The sequence below is a fragment of the Trachinotus anak genome, unplaced genomic scaffold, assembly GCF_046630095.1.
Source record: "Trachinotus anak isolate AG129_WGS33_773 ecotype Australia unplaced genomic scaffold, CSIRO_AGI_Tana_v1 ptg000002l, whole genome shotgun sequence".
NCBI lineage: Eukaryota > Metazoa > Chordata > Actinopteri > Carangiformes > Carangidae > Trachinotus > Trachinotus anak.
Window position 1 is genome coordinate 24,630,723 of NW_027273853.1, and position 22,435 is coordinate 24,653,157.

At 40.0% G+C, this 22,435-nt stretch overlaps 2 protein-coding genes across 5 annotated transcripts; one reads left to right on the plus strand and one right to left on the minus strand.

Annotated features, from left to right (window-relative positions):
* The first annotated feature begins 1,147 nt into the window (after positions 1 to 1,147).
* Positions 1,148 to 12,078, plus strand: LOC139605798 (myosin heavy chain, fast skeletal muscle-like). Of its 2 annotated transcripts, XM_071457588.1 has the most exons (41): positions 1,148 to 1,176; positions 1,334 to 1,374; positions 1,652 to 1,873; positions 1,949 to 2,092; positions 2,191 to 2,347; positions 2,440 to 2,467; positions 2,550 to 2,658; positions 2,748 to 2,840; positions 2,929 to 2,992; positions 3,074 to 3,172; positions 3,264 to 3,367; positions 3,480 to 3,618; positions 3,757 to 3,875; positions 4,290 to 4,439; positions 4,539 to 4,709; positions 4,805 to 5,105; positions 5,243 to 5,313; positions 5,413 to 5,500; positions 5,646 to 5,763; positions 5,853 to 5,976; positions 6,256 to 6,392; positions 6,488 to 6,743; positions 6,833 to 7,075; positions 7,161 to 7,337; positions 7,425 to 7,570; positions 7,675 to 7,765; positions 7,870 to 8,259; positions 8,360 to 8,486; positions 8,580 to 8,698; positions 8,780 to 8,976; positions 9,273 to 9,456; positions 9,560 to 9,725; positions 9,857 to 9,981; positions 10,093 to 10,401; positions 10,494 to 10,697; positions 10,798 to 10,923; positions 11,012 to 11,182; positions 11,282 to 11,386; positions 11,498 to 11,593; positions 11,706 to 11,837; positions 11,972 to 12,078. In XM_071457588.1, the coding sequence occupies exons 3-41, from the start codon at positions 1,667 to 1,669 to the stop codon at positions 11,990 to 11,992; spliced, it is 5,808 nt and encodes a 1,935-aa protein (XP_071313689.1). In that variant the 5' UTR covers positions 1,148 to 1,176; positions 1,334 to 1,374; positions 1,652 to 1,666; the 3' UTR covers positions 11,993 to 12,078. The 2 variants fall into 2 exon arrangements, with proteins under 2 accessions (XP_071313689.1, XP_071313699.1); XM_071457598.1 differs by lacking the exons at positions 1,148 to 1,176; positions 1,334 to 1,374 and having other exon boundaries at positions 6,256 to 6,396; positions 6,492 to 6,743.
* A 1,988-nt stretch (positions 12,079 to 14,066) lies between these two features.
* On the minus strand, positions 14,067 to 21,346 carry syt19 (synaptotagmin XIX). 3 transcript variants are annotated; one of them, XM_071457644.1, is made up of 9 exons: positions 21,163 to 21,346; positions 19,772 to 19,998; positions 19,585 to 19,658; positions 17,522 to 17,641; positions 16,724 to 16,909; positions 16,191 to 16,343; positions 15,728 to 15,847; positions 15,000 to 15,111; positions 14,067 to 14,902 (listed from the first exon to the last, which is right to left on the minus strand). In XM_071457644.1, the coding sequence occupies exons 2-9, from the start codon at positions 19,971 to 19,973 to the stop codon at positions 14,595 to 14,597; spliced, it is 1,275 nt and encodes a 424-aa protein (XP_071313745.1). In that variant the 5' UTR covers positions 19,974 to 19,998; positions 21,163 to 21,346; the 3' UTR covers positions 14,067 to 14,594. The 3 variants fall into 3 exon arrangements, with proteins under 3 accessions (XP_071313745.1, XP_071313735.1, XP_071313754.1); XM_071457634.1 differs by having other exon boundaries at positions 14,446 to 14,902; positions 16,724 to 16,870; positions 21,163 to 21,303; XM_071457653.1 differs by lacking the exon at positions 16,191 to 16,343 and having other exon boundaries at positions 14,446 to 14,902; positions 21,163 to 21,303.
* Positions 21,347 to 22,435: the final 1,089 nt, after the last annotated feature.

Consider the following 22,435-nt stretch of genomic DNA (forward strand, 5'->3'; position numbering starts at 1 on the left):
ATTTAAAGTACAGCTTGGCCATGGCTGGCGCAGTATTAAAACAACTTATTTCAAATAATGGATGACCCACCCTCAGTCTCTCTAGAGGAGAGCTCAAATATTAAAACTGAAAATGTTACTCTGTTTTTCACATACAATAGTTGCTATCCTATTAAGGTTCCCTCTGTTCTTCTGAAAGAGGTACACATTGTCTTCATTATTTGAAACATGAAATATGCTTAGAATCCAGATATTTTCATCTGTCATCTATCATACACTTATACTCTCTCATGGGTACATCAATCTAATTGTGAATTTGGCAGTTGGTAAAATGGTGTAACAGCCCCTTGGCACTAATATGTTATTGTCCCAGAGCTCCTGGGCTGCTGGAAAACAATGCTACCAAAATTCTCTACTTAAGTATAACAAACATACATTAATGGGGTTAGTTTACCAAAGAAAATATGTTGGCAATGGAGAAGTTGAGGAAAACTTTGGTCAACTTTGGTACTTAGCTAAAATCAAATGAGAATAGCAATGAAGTACTGTTTAACTGGGCCATCTCCCAACCAAAAGAGTAACACTCTTAAATGGAAGAATTTACGCTCGTAAAAAGGCAGAAAATAGACTTGAAGGCTATAAAGATGCTTTGAACTGGGGTTATGCTCATTAAACTTGAGTGGGCCATGAGCTACGACAGAGCCTGTGTACAAAGTAATGACTAAAATTTAAGCACGTCTGATCTTTCATCCATGTATAACATGGGAAATGATAAAATGCAGCTGAAAATTATTCATTGTTGACACAAAATTAATCATGACCAAAGCACCCATGGGACTTAGTCAGAGGAAATGCAATACTTAAGGTGAATAAAATCTGTCATAATTATAAGTCAGGTAAAAATATCACAGTCTCTGGTGTACCTGTACCATTTGTATTTTTATTCCATGGTGCTGATATGATACCCTAAAAATATATAAGTTATCAATTTAATATATATTTATCAAAAAAACTGTTGGTAGGTGGTATACTAGCACATCACATGCTTCGATGTATGCCAACTTAAACTTATCCACTCCATAAGTGGCATGTCTGCCATTTTTAACTTTTGCTGTGTAAGCAAGTCACACCCAATATAAGGAGTCCAAGAGGATGCAGTGGTGTGTGGTAGAAGAACCTTGAGGACCCCTGCTTGTGGTATGTTTATCTTCTATGTGTTTTGGAGCAATTCAATAATTTCATTATGTAGGATTTAAAAAAATATATTAATTAGTTAGCAATATATTTGTTCAACAAATCTTTGCTCTGAATTTTTTTTTTCTTTTACTGAAAATGTATGATATATTTTAAACAGGATTGTGGAATATAAAAGGATTTCGACAGAGAGAGGCTCAGGTATGAACAATTTCTTTTAAATTGTATTTTTTTTGTGTGAAATGTTGAATTGATTAGCAAAATTGGGTCAAAACTCAGAGTTAATCTTATCACTATTAACTCAGCAAAGATTAAGTAATTTGTGATGGAAGACAGACATCAATTGAATAGAGATGCTGTATGTTAAATAAAGTCTGTCGTTGAACTTAGTTATACCGGGCTTTTGAATCACATGAGCTGAAGACAGCAGCTTTGACACAGATCAGTAAGATCACTCCTATTTGTTATTGCTTCACAGAAGTAAGCTGCCACCATGAGTACGGACGCAGAGATGGCCGTTTATGGCAAAGCTGCCATTTACCTCCGTAAGCCAGAGAAGGAGAGAATCGAGGCTCAAAGCAAACCCTTTGATGCCAAGTCTGCCTGCTATGTGGCTGATGCCAAAGAGCTCTACTTGAAGGGAACAATCATCAAGAAAGAAGGTGGCAAAGTCACCGTCAAAGTCCTGGACACTCAGGAGGTTTGTATCATAAAATCAGTTTCAAATAGGAGTTAAATGTGGTCAGTTCTCATCGTGATCAATGTCCTGTTGCAGGAGAGGACAGTTAAAGAAGATGACGTCTCTCCAATGAACCCTCCCAAGTTCGACAAAATTGAGGACATGGCCATGATGACCCATCTCAATGAAGCCTCTGTCCTGTATAACCTCAAAGAGCGTTATGCAGCATGGATGATCTACGTAAGCCAATCTGCCAGATGATCAAACATAAATACTGAAATTGACTATACTTGTAGGAAACATGGAGTTAACTGTTACATCTCCATGATCACTTTCAGACCTACTCTGGGTTGTTCTGTGCCACCGTGAACCCCTACAAGTGGCTCCCAGTGTATGATTCTGAAGTTGTGAGTGCCTATAGAGGCAAGAAGCGTATGGAGGCTCCACCCCATATCTTCTCTGTCTCTGACAACGCTTATCAGTTCATGCTTACTGGTACGTCCTTAACTTAACAATGTACAATTTGTTATATATGAGATTTCCGTTGCAGAAATACATGGTCAATGTTTTATTTTCTGTTTTAACAGACAGGGAGAACCAGTCTGTCTTGATCACGTAAGTTTCACATTTGTTGACTTTTTTTTTAATGTATTCAAATATCTTGATCAAATTCTGATAAGACCTTGTTTATACCCAGTGGAGAATCTGGTGCTGGAAAGACTGTGAACACCAAGCGTGTCATCCAGTACTTTGCCACAATCTCAGTTGGGGGAGACAAGAAGAAGGAAGCAGCAGGCAAAATACAGGTATGTTATGATAACAAGATTTCTGAAAATAGAATATACTTTCAGAAGAGAAACCTTTTTCTGATAGAATTTATATACTTGGATGACAGGGGTCACTGGAGGATCAGATTATTGCAGCCAATCCCCTGCTGGAGGCCTATGGTAATGCCAAAACTGTGAGGAATGACAACTCTTCCCGTTTTGTAAGTATCAGGTGATTTCTTCAAGAAAATGTTCTTCTTGCATGATGCCCAAGTGATGAGACGTTAACATTTCCTCTCTTCCAAACAGGGTAAATTCATCAGAATCCATTTTGGCACAACTGGCAAACTGGCTAGTGCTGATATTGAGACATGTAAGTAACAATCCTCATAGCAAAAATAATTGACTGGAATTGAGAATGGCCCTGGTTGTGATTTATGAACAACATTTGCAGATCTGCTGGAGAAGTCAAGAGTGTCATTCCAGCTTCCTGATGAGAGAGGCTACCACATCTTCTACCAGATGATGACAAACCACAAACCTGAGCTGGTTGGTAAGTAGACTGAGTTGCTTCCCAATGTTAAATGTACTTAGAGGTTTCATTAAAACAATCTATTGAAATTGTCCCCCTTTTTGATCTCCAGAGGCATCACTCATCACAACCAACCCCTACGACTTCCCCATGATCAGCCAGGGTCAGATCACTGTGGCCAGCATTGATGACAAAGTTGAGCTGGAAGCCACTGATGTGAGTGATTTTTATTTTTGAAACTTTTCAATAAATAGAATGCATTTACTGTGATATCAAAAGAGATCTCATGAATGCATTTTCTAAAGTGGTTATGTTTTGTGGAAAACAGAATGCTATTGATATCCTGGGCTTCACTAGTGAGGAGAAGATAAGCATCTACAAGATGACTGGTGCTGTGATTCACCATGGTAACATGAAGTTCAAGCAGAAGCAGCGTGAGGAGCAGGCTGAGCCTGATGGCACTGAGGGTGAGTATTTAGTGTCATGTCAAAGTGAAAAATGTGCAAATAACTGCAGTAAGTTCTTAATCACATTGGTTTCTGTTATATCATGGTGGACCATCACCCACTGTCTGTATTAAATGTAAATGATTGAACTGCTTTCAGATGCTGACAAGGTTGCCTACTTGTTGGGTCTGAACTCTGCTGACATGCTGAAGGCTCTGTGCTATCCCAGAGTGAAGGTCGGAAATGAGTTTGTCACCAAGGGACAGACTGTACCTCAGGTAAATGAGATCTAAGGAACTCTTTACTGACAAAACCACATAAAATCAGTCTGCAATTAATGCTCAAATCTCAAGCTCTGCTCTCCTAATTGACTCAATTGCAACATACAACTTTTAACTACAAATAGTTTTATCAACCCTAAGCGGCTAGCTGCAAAAGAATGAAAGGGTAGATAACATTAGCACCTAGCTGCGGACAATAGTAAAGTGTCCATCAGGCTAAAGAATTTGTTTGGATGTTAGTGGAGAAACAGAAACAAAATAAACGCTAACGTTTTTCGGTGCATGCTGGATATGTGAACAAAGAATTATTTGATAACGTATTTGCCGAGACCTCTGTATAATGGGACTATGTGTCTACGGTTATGTTTAATGCAGCTTTAGTCAAAACAAATATTTTCTCTTTTCTTTTAGGTGCTGAACTCAGTGACTGCCCTGGCCAAGTCTATCTATGAGAGGATGTTCTTGTGGATGGTCATCCGTATCAACCAGATGCTGGACACTAAGCAGCAAAGGAATTTCTTCATTGGTGTGCTGGATATTGCCGGCTTTGAAATCTTTGACGTAAGCTTCATTGCCTGCAATTCAGCATCCAATACTTCACAGGACAGAATCCTTCTTATTGCCTTTGAGAGATTAGACTAATTATCTGTCCCCTCACAGTTCAACAGCATGGAGCAGCTGTGCATCAACTTTACCAATGAGAAACTGCAACAGTTCTTCAACCACCACATGTTCGTCCTGGAGCAAGAGGAGTACAAGAAGGAGGGTATTATCTGGGAGTTCATTGACTTTGGCATGGACTTGGCTGCCTGCATTGAGCTGATTGAAAAGGTACGCATTAATTTTGTGATCCTGTTGCAAGTAATTGTTCTCAATGTGCACGGACATTTTCACTTCATAACATATCTCTTTACACTTTCATCAAGCCCATGGGAATCTTCTCCATCCTTGAAGAGGAGTGCATGTTCCCCAAGGCCACTGACACATCCTTCAAGAATAAGCTGTATGACCAGCATCTTGGCAAATGTAACGCATTTGAGAAGCCAAAGCCCGCCAAGGGCAAGGCTGAGGCCCACTTCTCCCTGGTGCATTATGCTGGTACTGTGGACTACAATATCAGTGGCTGGCTGGACAAGAACAAGGACCCGCTGAATGATTCTGTCGTGCAGCTGTACCAGAAGTCCTCAGTTAAACTGCTGGCTAGCCTGTATCCTCCTGTTGTTGAGGGTATGATACAGAATTAATTACAGTAAAAATAAAAAAACATATTTCAAGATTGCATGCACTGTATATGTTTAACTAAATGTTACATATGTCCCTGTGAATGTTAAGTCTAACAAAACCTTTGTACTTGAAACTCTCAGAGACCGGAGGTGGCAAGAAGGGAGGCAAGAAGAAGGGTGGCTCTATGCAGACTGTGTCTTCACAGTTTAGGGTAAGCTTTAATATTGTAAACTGAGAAATAACATCACATCTCAACTTATACGCAAACATACAAGATTTAATGACAAGAATTACTATTTTCTAACTACAGGAGAACTTGGGCAAGCTGATGACTAACTTGAGGAGCACCCATCCTCACTTTGTGCGCTGCCTGATTCCAAATGAGTCCAAGACTCCAGGTACATACATAAAATAATATTTATTTATATCAGTCTGTGAGGGGTGGTTTTGTTTTGTTAGTATGGTTTATTTGGATTTATGCTGATTCAAGATGAAGAATAACTATTTGCTCACAAAGGCAATTGTAAAATCTCTATTCTACAGGTCTGATGGAGAACTTCCTGGTCATCCACCAGCTCAGGTGTAACGGTGTGCTGGAGGGTATCAGAATCTGCAGGAAAGGTTTCCCCAGCAGAATCCTCTATGGTGACTTCAAACAGAGGTACCATGAATAGATTTTGAAAGTTTTCTAATGTTAAACAGAAACTACAAGACAAATGCTGACAATGATCACAAAATTCTCATAAAAAGGTACAAGGTACTGAATGCCAGCGTCATCCCTGAGGGCCAGTTCATTGACAACAAGAAGGCTGCAGAGAAGCTGCTTGGATCTATTGATATTGATCATGACCAGTACAGATTTGGAACCACCAAGGTAGGCACCATCCGTTACTTGTTTTGAGTATAATTACCAAAGAGATTGAGTGTTATTTGTCTGTTTTGCCCACTTTTGTGTCAATTTGTTGTACATTGGCATTAAACTCAAAAAATACTTGCCTAATTTGAATTTATGTTTTGCAAAGTGAGAGCATGTACCAAGGAAGAAGTGCTGTAAATGTAGAGAAGCCACCAGGGTGCCATTTATAAACACCTTAGCCATAGAACTCTTAAACCATGTGGGGTACCTAAAAGTCCATTTTATTATTTTATTCAGGTGTTCTTCAAGGCTGGTCTGCTGGGTACCCTTGAGGAGATGAGAGACGAAAAACTGGCAGCTCTGGTCACCATGACTCAGGCTCTCTGCCGTGGATACCTCATGAGAAAGGAGTTTGTGAAGATGATGGAGAGGAGGCATGTTGAAAAAAGCTTATTCTGACACAAAAATGACATAGCAGTACTAAAGATGACATTGTATATAATACAACAATACAACTTGTTGTCCACAGGGAGGCCATATTTACCATCCAGTACAATGTCCGCTCATTCATGAATGTGAAGCACTGGCCATGGATGAAGGTGTACTACAAGATCAAGCCTCTGCTGAAGAGTGCGGAAACTGAGAAGGAGTTGGCTCAGATGAAGGAAAACTACGAGAAGATGACAAGTGACTTGGCTGCTGCCCTGGCCAAGAAGAAGGAATTGGAGGAGAAGATGGTGTCTCTTCTGCAGGAGAAGAATGATCTGCAGCTCCAAGTGGCATCCGTAAGTACACGTGAACAGACGGCTGTCATTTTTCATGTTTCATCGATAATATATTGATGCTAACATAAAATGCTCGTACAATAAACTAGGAATCAGAGAATCTGAACGATGCTGAAGAGAGATGTGAGGGGCTCATCAAGAGCAAGATTCAGCTAGAGGCCAAACTCAAAGAGACAACTGAGAGACTGGAGGATGAAGAGGAAATCAATGCTGAGCTTACTGCAAAGAAGAGAAAGCTGGAGGATGAATGTTCTGAGCTCAAGAAGGACATTGATGACCTGGAGCTTACCTTGGCCAAAGTGGAGAAGGAGAAACATGCCACCGAGAACAAGGTTTGTCAATATTAATACATCTGTCAGATCAAGTAAAATCAGGATCATTACCCTTTCAATAACAACTTCTTTCTTGCAAACATAGGTGAAGAACCTGACTGAAGAGATGGCTTCTCAGGATGAGAGCATTGCTAAGCTCACCAAGGAGAAGAAAGCCCTTCAGGAGGCTCATCAGCAGACTCTTGATGACCTGCAGGCTGAGGAAGACAAAGTCAACACTCTGACCAAGGCCAAGACCAAGCTTGAGCAGCAAGTTGATGATGTGAGTTACAAAGTCACTTACAAAGTTGGCAAGACAAGACCACATTTTTGCTGAACATGATCATGACAAATTTGTATCAATATGTAGCTTGAGGGTTCTCTGGAGCAAGAGAAGAAGCTGCGTATGGACCTTGAGAGAGCCAAGAGAAAGCTTGAGGGTGATCTGAAACTGGCCCAGGAATCCATCATGGACCTTGAGAATGACAAGCAGCAGTCTGATGAGAAACTTAAAAAGTAACAGAATTAGTTTTCCTCTATTTTTTAAAACAACCATGAAGTTTCTTGACACACTCAATTGCTTGTCTTGACTCTTACTGTGCACTTTGTTATTCTCACAGGAAGGACTTTGAAATTAGCCAGCTCCTTAGCAAGATTGAGGATGAGCAGTCAATGGGTGCTCAGCTTCAGAAGAAGATCAAGGAGCTTCAGGTAACTTATATATTGTCTTACATATAACATTAGCTCATATCTTTAGTATTTTGTGTTTTAACATTGAATGCTGATTTAAAAGCAACATATCTACATCACAATAGGCCCGTATTGAGGAACTGGAGGAGGAGATTGAGGCTGAGCGTGCTGCTCGTGCCAAGGTTGAGAAGCAGAGGGCTGACCTCTCCAGGGAACTTGAGGAGATCAGTGAGAGGCTGGAGGAGGCCGGTGGAGCCACTGCTGCTCAGATTGAGATGAACAAGAAGCGTGAGGCTGAGTTCCAGAAGCTCCGTCGTGACCTCGAGGAGTCCACTCTGCAGCATGAAGCCACTGCTGCTGCTCTTCGCAAGAAGCAGGCTGATAGCGTTGCTGAGCTGGGAGAGCAGATCGACAACCTCCAGCGTGTCAAGCAGAAGCTTGAAAAGGAAAAGAGCGAGTACAAGATGGAGATTGATGACCTCTCCAGCAACATGGAGGCTGTTGCCAAAGCAAAGGTAAATAATACATTCAATACAAATTAAATATTTGAATTAGTATAATAAACAAAGGATTTGGGCATACAATCTTTCTTTTCGATTTCTTTTCCTTCTCAAGGGAAATCTTGAAAAGATGTGCCGTACTCTTGAGGACCAACTTAGCGAACTGAAGACCAAGAATGATGAAAATGTCCGTCAGATCAATGACTTGAGTGCACAGAAAGCACGTCTCCTGACAGAAAATGGTACGTACAAAACAGCAGTAAACGGCAGCTATTTTCAGTGTATGACTGACAAGATGAACACAAACTAATGTTTGATGATCATTTTTACACAAGGTGAGTTTGGCCGTCAAATTGAAGAGAAAGAAGCTCTTGTCTCCCAGCTGACCAGAGGCAAACAGGCCTTCACTCAGCAGATTGAGGAGCTGAAGAGGCAGATTGAAGAGGAGGTTAAGGTAAGGAAATTTTGAAGTGTGTCCTGGTATCATTTAATGAGATTTAGACATTTTGTGCATTCAATTCTATTTCTTACATAGGCCAAGAATGCTCTTGCCCATGGACTGCAATCAGCCCGCCATGACTGTGATCTGCTGAGGGAGCAGTTTGAGGAGGAGCAGGAAGCCAAGGCTGAGCTGCAGCGTGGAATGTCCAAGGCCAACAGTGAGGTGGCTCAGTGGAGAACTAAGTATGAAACTGATGCTATCCAGCGCACTGAGGAGCTTGAGGAGGCCAAGTGAGTAACATTCAAACAATAAAATTACCAGTTAAAGTGTAGCATTATAGCACAGTGCAACTGACAGTGGTATCACTGGTATCAATACTTGCATTTAAACACATTTAATGAAACATTACATTATTTTCTTTGCATTTGTTTTATAATATGTACCACTGTACAGTGTAGTTACACTTCTGTGTCTTGTAATTAAAAAAATGTAATTATTTGCATGTCATATATGCAAAAATATCTGGAAAATGGTATTTGTAAATGTAAGGTTTGGATTGACAGGCAAATTTCACATTTTTTTATAGGAAAAAGCTGGCTCAGCGCCTTCAGGAGGCTGAGGAGCAGATTGAGGCTGTGAATTCCAAGTGTGCCTCTCTGGAGAAAACCAAACAGAGGCTCCAGAGTGAGGTGGAGGACCTCATGATTGATGTGGAGAGGGCTAATGGACTGGCCGCTAACCTGGACAAGAAGCAGAGGAACTTTGACAAGGTAATGTTTACTTTCAGTGACCATGACATATAATCAAAAAGAAGTAAAATGATTTGTCTCTATATTAAATAATACTTAATCAACTGTATAAATTATATAACAGGTGCTGGCAGAGTGGAAGCAAAAGTATGAGGAGGGTCAGGCAGAGCTTGAAGGAGCTCAGAAGGAGGCTCGTTCTCTCGGCACCGAGCTGTTCAAGATGAAGAACTCATATGAGGAAGCTCTGGATCAGCTGGAGACCATGAAGCGTGAAAACAAGAACCTGCAACGTGAGTTCTTACCTGCTAGTGTTTAACTACACTGTGGTTAAATTGTATTTAACATATCTGTATACGTGTTAGAGTATTTATATTTTAAATCTTAAGTCTTAATGATATCAAATACGTGCATCTCTCTGCAGAGGAGATCTCAGATCTGACTGAACAGATTGGTGAGACTGGCAAGAGCATCCATGAGCTGGAGAAGTCCAAGAAGCAGGTGGAGACAGAGAAGGCTGAGATCCAGACAGCTCTTGAGGAAGCTGAGGTACAATTTTTTTTATCTGGGGAGAAAAAAATACAATTTGTGGACAAATATTTTGGTATATTGTCGAAGGTCTGAGGGCTTGAATACATATTTTATTCTTGATATTAATAGGGAACTCTGGAACATGAAGAGTCTAAGATACTGCGTGTCCAGCTGGAGCTCAACCAGATTAAGGGTGAGGTGGACAGGAAGTTGGCAGAAAAAGATGAGGAGATGGAGCAGATCAAGAGGAACAGCCAGAGGGTGATTGACTCCATGCAGAGCACTCTGGATTCTGAGGTCAGGAGCAGGAATGATGCCTTGAGAATCAAGAAGAAGATGGAGGGAGACCTGAACGAGATGGAGATTCAGCTGAGCCATGCCAATCGCCAGGCTGCTGAGTCCCAGAAGCAGCTGAGGAATGTGCAGGCACAGCTGAAGGTATTGTTGACTTGGTGCTTTTGTAAAAACTACAGTATAATGAGTGGACCTACAACTTGATTTGACTATTTTCCTGATGTTTCTTCCACTAGGATGCTCAACTGCACCTTGATGATGCTGTTAGAGCCCAGGATGACCTCAAGGAACAGGCTGCCATGGTGGAGCGCAGGAACGGTCTCATGGTTGCTGAAATTGAGGAACTTAGAGCTGCTCTGGAACAGACAGAGAGAAGTCGCAAGATCGCTGAACAGGAGCTGGTGGACGCCAGTGAGCGTGTTGGACTTCTGCACTCTCAGGTGGACAAATATTCATTTCTTCAATCATTAAAAAATGAGTTTTTAAATAATGTGAAAACCAAGCATGTGATGACTAATGTGACTCTTTTTTATGTTTTAGAATACAAGCCTTCTGAACACCAAGAAGAAGCTTGAGTCTGACCTGGTTCAGATCCAGAGCGAAGTTGATGACACCGTTCAGGAAGCAAGAAATGCAGAGGAGAAGGCAAAGAAGGCCATCACCGATGTAGGTTTCAGTTTCATTTGGTTACTTTTCTACTCCAAATTCACAGTTTTTTCCATGACATTTCTAATTCAAATTTTATATTTCCTAGGCTGCAATGATGGCTGAGGAGCTGAAGAAGGAGCAGGATACTAGCGCTCACCTGGAGAGGATGAAGAAGAACCTGGAGGTTGCTGTTAAGGACCTGCAGCACCGCCTGGATGAAGCTGAGAATCTGGCCATGAAGGGTGGCAAGAAGCAGCTCCAGAAACTTGAGTCTAGGGTAAGATGATTATGTTAAGATTTCCACAATTGGACAAAGCTGAGAAAACATCCAAAAAACATGTATTCTAAATATAGTACATTTTGTGGTTTTCTGAAGGTGCGTGACCTGGAGGCAGAGGTTGAGGCTGAGCAGAGACGTGGAGCAGATGCTGTCAAGGGTGTCCGCAAATATGAGAGGAGGGTGAAGGAGCTCACCTACCAGGTATAGCTGAAATCACATTTCACATGTATAGTATAAATCAATCGAATACAACTGGTCCTACTACTTCCCATTAAAACATTTAAATATGCAAATCAATATTTTCTATTACAGACTGAGGAGGACAAGAAAAACATTACCAGGCTCCAGGATCTAGTTGATAAGCTGCAGCTCAAGGTCAAGGCCTACAAGAGGCAGGCTGAGGAAGCGGTAAGGGCAAAACATTTATTTTAAACAATGAGAACTTGACAGTGTATTTCATGTACAGTATATTTACTGACATTTTGAACAATTTAACAATTTACCATATATCGTATTCCAGGAGGAGCAGGCCAATGTTCATCTGTCCAAGTGCAGGAAGATCCAGCATGAGCTGGAGGAGGCTGAGGAGCGTGCTGACATCGCTGAGTCCCAGGTCAACAAGCTGAGAGCCAAGAGCCGTGACTCTGGCAAGGTAAACATACAATTCTGTCTAGTAAACAAATACAATATTCAAGCTTCCTCTGGCAGCAGAAAATTACTGCCACTTTAGAGTGACTGAAATGAACCACATGAAAACCATGCTTTTGTTGTTTGTTTTTTTTCTAGGGAAAAGAGTCAGCTGAGTAAACCACACTGCGATCAGCTGTTGCCGATGTGCAATATGTGAAATGTGAAATATGCTTGAAAAATAAATTTTTCATTTGATGCTCTTAGATTGCTGTCTATGTGCTTATTTCATCTTGCTTAGGAACAGCATCTATTGTTTGTCTGTCCATCCTGGAAGGCGTTTCCTTCCTCTGCTCTCTCTCAGGTGTTTTCAATTTCCTTTCCTTAAAAAGGGTCTTTTGGCATTCTTTATCCTGATCGAGGGTCTAGGGATAGAGTGTTATGTTCTGTACTGATTATAAAGAACCTTGAGGCAGATTTGTGATATTGGGCTATATAAATAAAGCTGACTTAACTTGGTCACTCTAGTAATATCATTAATATCATCATTTAGAGCCACCTGGGCAAGATTTACCCCACTAAATTTAGCATAAATCTATAAACATACAATGTTCCTAGTTAATATTTACCTATGGCCCAGTGGTGTCTCCTGAGACAATTTGAGACAAAAGACCTTGCTGACTATAAAACTGAGGAAACTCATGGTAGCTACTGATTATTTTACCAGTGGAAAACTAACTGGCTAGTAGTGGCATGACAGTTACTTCACTTAAAATAACAAGATTACTTAATCACATGTTGAATGTTATCTAATGTGTAGATGTACTACTTTGTGGTTGCACTTTTTTCTGGATGAGATAAGATAATTCTTGTGTTGCTGGATCAGGTAAGAAAGGCAGCAGCTGATGATGACTGTGACATTATGTTCTGCTCCGACCATACAGTCTATGGCTCTGACACACTCAACACACAGAAGCAGCATGAGACATATGTTGAAAGGATAAACATAGAGTACAGCTTAAATTGTCTCAAGCTTTTACCCTCAATGAGATGGCTTCCTAAATAGGTCCTAATTCACTTTGTTATACTAAGTATACTAATACTAAAGCTTGATTCCAGTTTTTATACACACACAAACACACACAGATAGAGAGAGAGAGAGAGAGAGAGAGAGAGAGAGAGAGAGAGAATATTCTGGTAGTTATCACTGATTTTTACTTAATAAAAACATTTGCACATCTTGCTGTTTTTTGGTGTGTTGACGGTTTACCTTTGAAGGCTTGTCTGCCAAGTGGTCCCGTCGCGATGGCTTAAACTGTCGCGCATGCGCCCTGAACTGGTGGCGCAGGGGGGACATACACGCTGCGACACTGAAGTTGGAAAACTGAAATATTGTCCACATTGCGGTGCTTTCGCTGTTTTTAAGCACAGCATATAGATGGACACTCACAAATGGCCAAAATAGCATGGAACAGATGGAGCTTGCAGCTTCTTCTGAGGTCTGAAATGATCAAGTGGTGTTTTTCTCGCTCTGCCAAGGAATGATTTGTCCAATAGTGGTATTCAGTGTATTCACACAAGCCAAATATAATCCTTGTTTCTTCCATTAAGATGATTGTGCTTAATTTTGGTTTAAAGCACAGAACTGACAAATAAGTTATGGATTACTGAAATAGTATGGAATTCATCTAGTAAAACCAACCTTGTGCTTTTCTAATCTTAGCATTCATTAGGCTATAAACTGAATTTGTATTCACTTAATTCGACTTTTAAAAATTAAATCTAAATCAGAATATTCTTGTTTGATATAGTCACGTTTTACTGACCAAAAGATTAATTCAAAAATGAAAAAAAAACACATCATCATCATTAGTTCCACCCATAATTTCAGCTATTTCCCCCTCAAACACTAACACATGCTGTGACCTGTAACTGTACCAGTGTAAGTACCACTCTGAGGTTTTCTGTTTTCACAAAGGTACACCAACAGGTGTCAGCAAGGGCCTGTCGTAAAATCAATGCAGGAAATTACAATGGTGAGTCCCTTAAAGCAAACACACCCTTCAACCTCAAACTAACTAAAAACCTCAACATTAGGTATTAACATGTGCTGTGAGAGTGAGTCGGGTGTTCCTGAAAAAGAGAGCACAGCTTCCAACCATGAGTAAATAAAGAATATATTTAAGTGACTGTAAGATTGAAGATTGTGTTATGTTATGCATTGCTTTTTCAAAATAAGCCCACTTATTCTGGGTAGGGTTTTATATTGAAATTTATTTCCTTTTCAAGATGTTTTAAGGCTCAAGCCATGAATATTCCAACGATATGGTTTTTGTAACATACAAGCTATTTACTAATTCACACTGAATTGCTCAATTAACTGAACATTCAAGGTTTCAATATAAAGCTTTAATAATGTGGAATTGACAGTTTTTAAAGCAGGCAAAAAAGCAGCACAGCTTAAAGATAAATAATACAGTAACGACACAGTTATTCGCAGTGCAACACTCAGGTAGTCTTCATCAAAAGTAAGAAGTGCAAAGGTCAGATTTCACAGCCCTTTCAAAATGATGAGATTTGAGGAGAAAAAAAGAAGAGATGTGAGTGAACAATTACTCCACTCCACTGTAGAGGCGAAAGGGACTGGATTGATGTTTGGCCTTCACTTATGAAGGTGCAGATCCCTCAACAGCCTGATGCACGAACATCACATGCTTCTAGTAAAACACAAGCAGGTGCAGACGTCCAAAAAGTGCAGGAAAGAGGGTTTATGAGCTGTTACTCAGATGAGCAGGCCATGCCACTTTGCTATTGGCTGGCGGACTGAACGCATCATCAAGTTCCAGTGATTGTCTTCTGAACCCTTCTCCTTTCCCACAGTCAACTGTCCAATCAGATGTTTGGATGATTTCCTATTTGTGTGAGTCTCATAGACAGAGACCACAATTTTGCACTGCTCCACAGGAAACTCTGGCAGGGAGAACATGAGCACCTCATTGAAGACAGTCACCAGGCACTGGGCCACTACAGAGGTCTTTTGGTACCTCAGCCTGCACTGATTGCACTGGATGCTGACCCTGGCGTACAGCGCTGTATAACACAAGGAAGGCAAATTAGTATGTGTATTTTAGACTCTGTCTGTATGACCACTGGTGCATTTGTTTTTGTGAAGATGTCTGTAATTTACCTGCATCTGAGCTTATCTCAGTGGGGATTGTTTTGACCTTTAGCAGACCAACCTCTAGCCTCTGAGAAGTGGGAAGAAACTTCAAAGACAGCAGCACCTCTCCTACAAGATCCTGTCCAGAAAGTGAGAGGGTAAACACTTCAGCATATGAACATCATAAGTACTGTAATTAAAAGATATATTTCGCCTTTTAGTAAGTAGAATCAAGTCTAAAAACAATTTTCAGCCACAATTTTGATACTTGATTTTTTGTTTAAGTTGCCCAGTCTTTTCTTTTCTTTATTTTTCTTTTCTTTTCTGTACAATTATTATTGTTAGTATTATTGTACCCCAGAACTTTTACTACTTGAAAGATCAAAGTTTACCACTTATTTTAATTGCCATTTACAATAAGACAAGCTGGATGCTGCAGTGTCTCACGAGTGTCATTTTTTTCCCCCTTTATCCAATTATACTTAAATTCAGTTTTGTATGGCTCACAGTTTTGTCATTGTGGCTGAATAATGATATTCCTCTAATGTAGGAAATAGTACATACATCCTGGTTCTAACCTGACATTCATTTTGAGTAAAGTAAGTAAAAGAAACAGAGGGCATTTCAGCACATTTCAGCATAAACACATTATTTAGTTTAACATACTCTACTCATTAAAGTGCAAGTGTAAGAAAAGGATTCCTTAATTTACCTCAACTGAAGGATGAGAACATACACATAATGTCTTACTGTACCTTCTGGGGTATCTGCAGATCCTCTTTTAGCTCCAGAGGATAGGAGATGTTGAGCTGTCCAAGAGGAACCCTCACCTCTCCTAACACAGTGTATCTGGAGAATTTATCAAAATCCCTCACCTGAGATGCACGCGCACACACACACACACACACACACACACACACACACACACACACACACACACACACACACACACACAGCAGACAATTTGCTTACAGAATCATACAATAAAAAAAACAAAACTTTGTTTAGTACACTCTATGTAGGGGTCAGTGGCTGTAATCTGTACAGTATGACCTGATGTAAACTGCATGTAGTTTTATTCGTTGTAGTTTTGGAAGTGTATTGTTGGTGCAATTAAAATAAGCAGTACCTCTGTAAAGAGGCACAGACTATCTCCTAGTCTTACTGATAAAATAAGATTTAAGCGCTACTGAGAGTGAGAGATGTGTACTGCAGGACCTCCATCCTGAGGTTGATGCTATGTAGCTCATCTTTATTCTGCTGCAGAATACAGCTGAACTGATCTCCAAATAAAGGGTTACAGCTGCCTTTTACAACACGAGTCCGCCACTCCTGCAGCACTGTCCACAGAACAGGCGATGTCCCTTCACCCTAAAAGGATCACAGCAGTAATCCATATTACTTTCATCCAGTACACAGTCACTGCCTCAAGGTTTTAAAAGAGGTCAGTGTAACATATTTTTGAACAACATAGGAAAAATATATATATTTAAAAATATATTATATATACTTTACTAAATACAAAATATTTGGTATAGTACATAAATACCAATACTAAATATTGGGCCCTAGGTTCTGTTAAAACTGCTTTAAACAAAATGTTTATGTAAAATGCAGTAATTTTAATGGCCTAAAATCAAAATGGGCCTGAAAAGCATAAAAAGAAAAAGAAAAACTAAAATGTGTGGTACTTGATTTGATAATGTCATTTGTTGAGGGACATATGTGGTAACTAATGGAAACAACATTACCTCCTCATCCTTACAGCCTTCCACATCCACTCCCTCAAATCCTGCCTGCATGAGGCGTAGCTTAACAAATGGCTGGAGGCTGCACGTTTGGCTGTGCTCCTGAAGCCCCTCCACCTGCAAAACGGTGACCACCAGACGGGACTGCAGCTGGTCATAGTAGACAGAGAAACGTAGTGATCCATCGACCTGGTACAAGAGCATGTGTTAGGGAGTACACCAAGCACCTGATGCTAATGTTGATACTGCTTGAAAATGTTCCATGTTTATATTTTGTTAATGAATTTGTCAAGAATAAGAAACATCCTGCACATCAAAACACATTCTGAACGGTGTCCAGCAGCCAAAAAATGCTAAACTAAGGGTGCTTTCATGCATGCGCTCTTCAGTTCGGTAAAACTGCACCCTGGATTGATTTCCCCCTTGGTGCGATTGGTTTGGGCATAGGTGAAAGTTTAACTGGTGTTCATGTTATCTGGTGATATGTGTTTACATATTTAGCTTCCTGTGCTCACAGATCACAGATTCGTCATTTTCACCACAGCAGATCTATCCGTGTGTCTGTTAAGTGAGGTGATATATTGAAGACCTCGCCAAAATAAAAATAATCTCCAGTTAGTGTAAAATGATTATCAATGTCAATATCAGTCTACAAATAATAAAATTAAACTTTTTGGCCAAAACAATAAATGATGAAGTACTGCCATGAAATTTACAAGATAATTCTGGATGGAAATCATACAGTGTAACTCTAAAAACTATTAGACTATACAGATTATATTATACAGCAATGTCTGATACCTGTTTAATGTTGGCCTGCTCTCCTATATCCCCCACTGCTTGGATGGATTCTGAGGAGGGACACTGGGCCTGGGACAGACAGCGACTCAGCCTGTGGACCTCAGTGCTGACATCTGCCACCTGGCAAGCATGAACACATACAAACCATATCCTTTGTTTGTTTGTTTGAATTATGCAAAAAGTACTGAACCAATTTCCACCAAACTTGGTGGAGGGATGGGCCGTGGAGAAACCCATTCAATTTTGGTACCAGTTGAGTTTAATGGGAAGATTCAGGAATTTTTACTTCCCTTATGATTGCAAGATAGGGCACTAACATCCATTTCGATGTTGAGTTTGTACAATTTGGCCCAGATCCAGATAAATATCTGGTTCTGACAGACATGTAGGACTGTTTGGCCTTGGTTGAGGGATGCACTCTACTAAGTGCCATTCTAGTTAACAAGTCTACACCTCCAGCTTTTATTTGAATTGTGAAAAGTCCCAACTCTCCTTTGTTTGAACAAGTGTGCTCATTAATCTTTAAGTACATAGACTGTTACATATTTGGCACATCTCCATTCTCCACAGACTGCAAGGTCTGAACAAAATAACAATAACACCTACCAATACAATACAATATTTCACAATTAATGTGAAATTAAAAATAAATTGCATTAATACTGTAGATGCTAATAGTTGAACCTTGTGATGTTGCATTAAATTGATACCTACATGCAGCTCTAAGCCCCTTCTTTAACTGTACTGTGACAGCAGTGCATTCACAGTCCAGTTTTATTTTCTCTTTCCAATCACTACGTTTTAAGCATAGCAGGACAGACACATTAATCAATATAGGAAGGAAATGGAAGATTATTCTAATAAAAAGTACAGAACAAATCTCCCATGTAGAAGAGCAAAATGTCAATACAGATATCTTACCCAAGCCTGTGGTTTACACAAGACCAACCTGACTTCACAGCTGTCCTAACAGTGCTATTACACCCAACAATGTCAGGATAGGAAGTTACACTTAAGATTGCCTTCAATCTAGGCAAGAAGCTGAGTGAACTTTTTTCCACTTGTACTAATGGTATATTAAATGATATATGGTATATTAAAGGTTCTGTAAATGATCGTCACTGGACCGCCAGTATATCAGACCAAAACAAATGCTCCCCATCCTCCCAGGAACTTTTAAATATTATGGTACAGGGTGTTTTGAGTCCTGTTGTAACCATTTCAGACTTAAAAATGATTTAAAATCACTTCAGGTCCAACATAATCTTGTACTGCCAGATGACACCCTTAGTATATCACCATTTTCCAGGACAGGTCCCTTTTATTCCTTGTTTTGTTTGCAGCTGTCATACCTGAAAACATCCCTGTCTGTGTTATTCTGCTATATTCTACTTTCTATGTTATTCTGCTACATGCTATATTCTCCACCATTCTATATTCATTAAAATATTCTTGAACTGCTCCCTACCACCTTACATTACCACTTTGCTGACATATATATCCAATAGCAAACCTAATATAAAAACCTAACTGATTGTATATGCCAGCAATGCACTCAATAACAAAGCAGCCATGCATGTAAAGAGATTAGTGCTGACATATTACATCTCAACTGCATACATTTGAATTTCTCATGCAAATGTTGTACTGCTGAGTTATTTAAAGAGTGTAATTTGTAAGTCACAGCTGAATGCACCCATACCTTTACTTTGACTCATTTTTTTAAAGCGCGCATCTCATAATTCAGATTCACCACGCTGAGATACACATTTAGGCATAAGGGACTGGCCCCTGAATATCAGCTGAGAGGCAGCAGCTTCCTTCAAGTTTTCCAACAGTGGCTTTGCTCTAATTTTCGCTTAACCACACAGAGCTATGATTTGTTAAGAAAATCTGGTCAAGATTAGTATTGTTTATTATGGGTGCTACTTTGAACTCTAAGACATCTGATGAAGAAAATGTTATAAGAAAATAAGATTAAAATGTTTCTCTATCCACACCATTCAAACCTGGCCTCACCCGAACTGCAGTTTTGGATGTATCTTGTCTCTGTCTCCTCTTACCGTTGTACTTGGAGCTCCTGAGTACTTTCCTGCTGCTGTTGGATTTTCGTCTGAGTACAGCTGATCACTGTTCACTGGAGTAAAAATCAGACACAAGTTTGCATTTGCTAATTACTTTATTGGTCAGACAACAAGCATCATCAGCTTGTGCCGTACTTTTTGGCACTGTAAAGTAATCCTCACTCACCTGTATCTTGCCGGGTGTATGTGGCGTGTTTCTTGGTGCAGCATCTGAAGGACTGCCAGGCCAAGATGCCCAGAGCCAGCAGAAGGAGAGTGACAGAGATGCCCAGGATGCAGTACTTGACCGTGTCTGAGAACGGCATGTTTAGCTCTCCAGCAGCAAAATGCAACATCGCAGGACCTGGATAGTCCATCAGAGTGACCATGACTCTCTGCCTCCATGTGATCTGACTGCAATACAGGAATACATGTGAGCACCATAGGGTTTTCTGGTGGCTTTGTGGACCCTCTGGCAGCCATAGAATGGAATTTCAACAATGAAACAGTAACAATATCAGCAATACATGATTTCTGCTTATTCACATAATCAGAGTATTAGTTCACTATGAGTAGTAGTATGAATGAGTTGCAACTACAGTATTAGCATTAGCTTGCAGTTTTACTTTGGCATTAGGGCTGCACTTGACAACTAGGAGCCATAAGTCCAGGACAGTCAATCAGGACAAATGTCAAAAACAATGCATGCTCATGTCATGTGAAAGGTACAAAGGCGACAAAGACATGGTGATTGATGGTGCTTTTTCTTTACACACTGCTGCTTAGGAGAGTGTGTTTCAGTTTACACCTGTATGTACTGTATCCAGCATCAGAAACTGACAGTAAATGGCTCATCCTTACTTTTACTTAAAGTAATAAATAATGAAATAATCAGGTGATTAGTTATTTTAGTCAATCAGCAGACACGTATAGCCACAAAAGTACGATTTGCTTCTGTTTCATATAATTTCAAGCAGAAGAGCTTTGAGTTTTCTTTTGCTGCTGTGACACAACAAATAATTTCAAGATGACAACTTGGGCACCGGGAAGCTGACAGATGTTTCTCACAATATTCTGACTTATTGCAGACTGAACACTGAATAGATTAATCAAGATGCAAACACGTACATAGATAGACAGAAAAACATACTTGGAAATGCTGTTTGGTCAAAAACAGCAAGGCACACTGACTTACAGTCAAAGCAGAGCAAGATCACTGCCTAAATACTAAGAGGGTTTTTTTCACTGAGGACTTTTCAGACTTTATAAGTCAAAATGAACATACTGTAAAGACCAGATTATTATCTGAGTAGTTCTGTGGATATAGAAAATAGAACCTTGTCATGCTCACACTTCATTCAATAAGGAAAATGTGCAAAAAAATCAGCAAATTAGTTGTTAGTATTCAGTAAGTAAGTCAGTTATTATACAGCGTCACATGAATGAGCTCTGAACTTATTTTAAGATTGGTGAATGGTAAAGACAGACATCTTCTTCACTAGTGTGCTGACGTTCTTTCCGCTTTCCGTTTGAATCATAAACAAACACATAATGACATTCAGACAGAGGAACATTTACCTGTTGCAAGTAAGAAAAATTCAGCTCATCTTCCTCTTCAGATGTGCACACATTTTCCCGTTCTATAAATCCATGCTGTGAGCTCTTAAAATGCCACGCACACACAAAAGAACTTGTCTACAAGAGAAATTCAAAATAGCCCCTTATCATTTAACTGTTCTGCCGTTTTGGGCACTCTACTCACACTCCCTCTCTTCTCTTGTCCTCTCTCTACACACGCCCAGCATATGACTTTCTGCACACAATTCTGAACAAACTGGTTTGATTAGAGTGGAGTGACATTTGAGGGAGCTTCACATGACCTGATCTACAGCTTTCCTCCTCTAAAAGATTCCTCTGTACACAGGCATACCAAGTATTCAGATCAGACAACTTCCACAGAAAAAAGGGGATTAAAACATATGTCAAATAATTGCACTTGTGTGTATGTGACTGTGTGTGTCTGTGTGTGCTGGTGATAAGCCATGTCTTTGCCTCTAGGTAATGCGAGAACTGCTGCTTTCTTACACTGATTCCTGCCTAAACTGTTTCTCTGCTGTACACCACAGTGGACATTTCCATAGCACTTTTAAATAATAAATACATCCAACAAGTTTAGTTCATTAGCTGGTAAATGTACTTTGCATAGATGTTTGATACATTTATCATTTAACTGTAAGCAAAGCAGCTGCGGGTATAGGTGTTATAAACTTACAATGATAGGACACACTCAATTCTCTTCCACTTGTAACAGCTACGGTGGAACTAGGCGACAGCGTCATGACTTTAAATGGCTTTTGTCTTAAAAAGTTTCCATTGTTATCATTATCTTGCAGCATCTGTTTTGCAGGTTTGCCTGATGACAGGGATACACACAATGGGGAAGAGGAAATATTCCTAAGAATGCTTTCAACACTAACGGCACAATGTCATGTCACCTGGCTCAAAGACAGAGTTATTGAAGAACCCAAACATACCACCTCAAGAATAAGGAAGAAAAATATTTTGAAAAAACTTCCTGGTTTATATCTTGGTCAAAGTTCACCCTAGAGCCTTAGAGGATGAATGTCCTCATAATAACCATGATTGCTCCATTTGTATAGCATGTTTTAAAACACAAAGTCACTGAAGTACTTCAGAGGATCAAAAATAAGAACTCAAGATACTCTGGTATAGCTCACCTGGTACCATACTTACCCCAGACAAGGCTGAGTCCTCACTGCAGCAGCTCAGGTTTGAATCCAGGCCAGGCTCTCTGCAGCATTTCATCCCCTCGCTCCCCTGCATTTCCTGT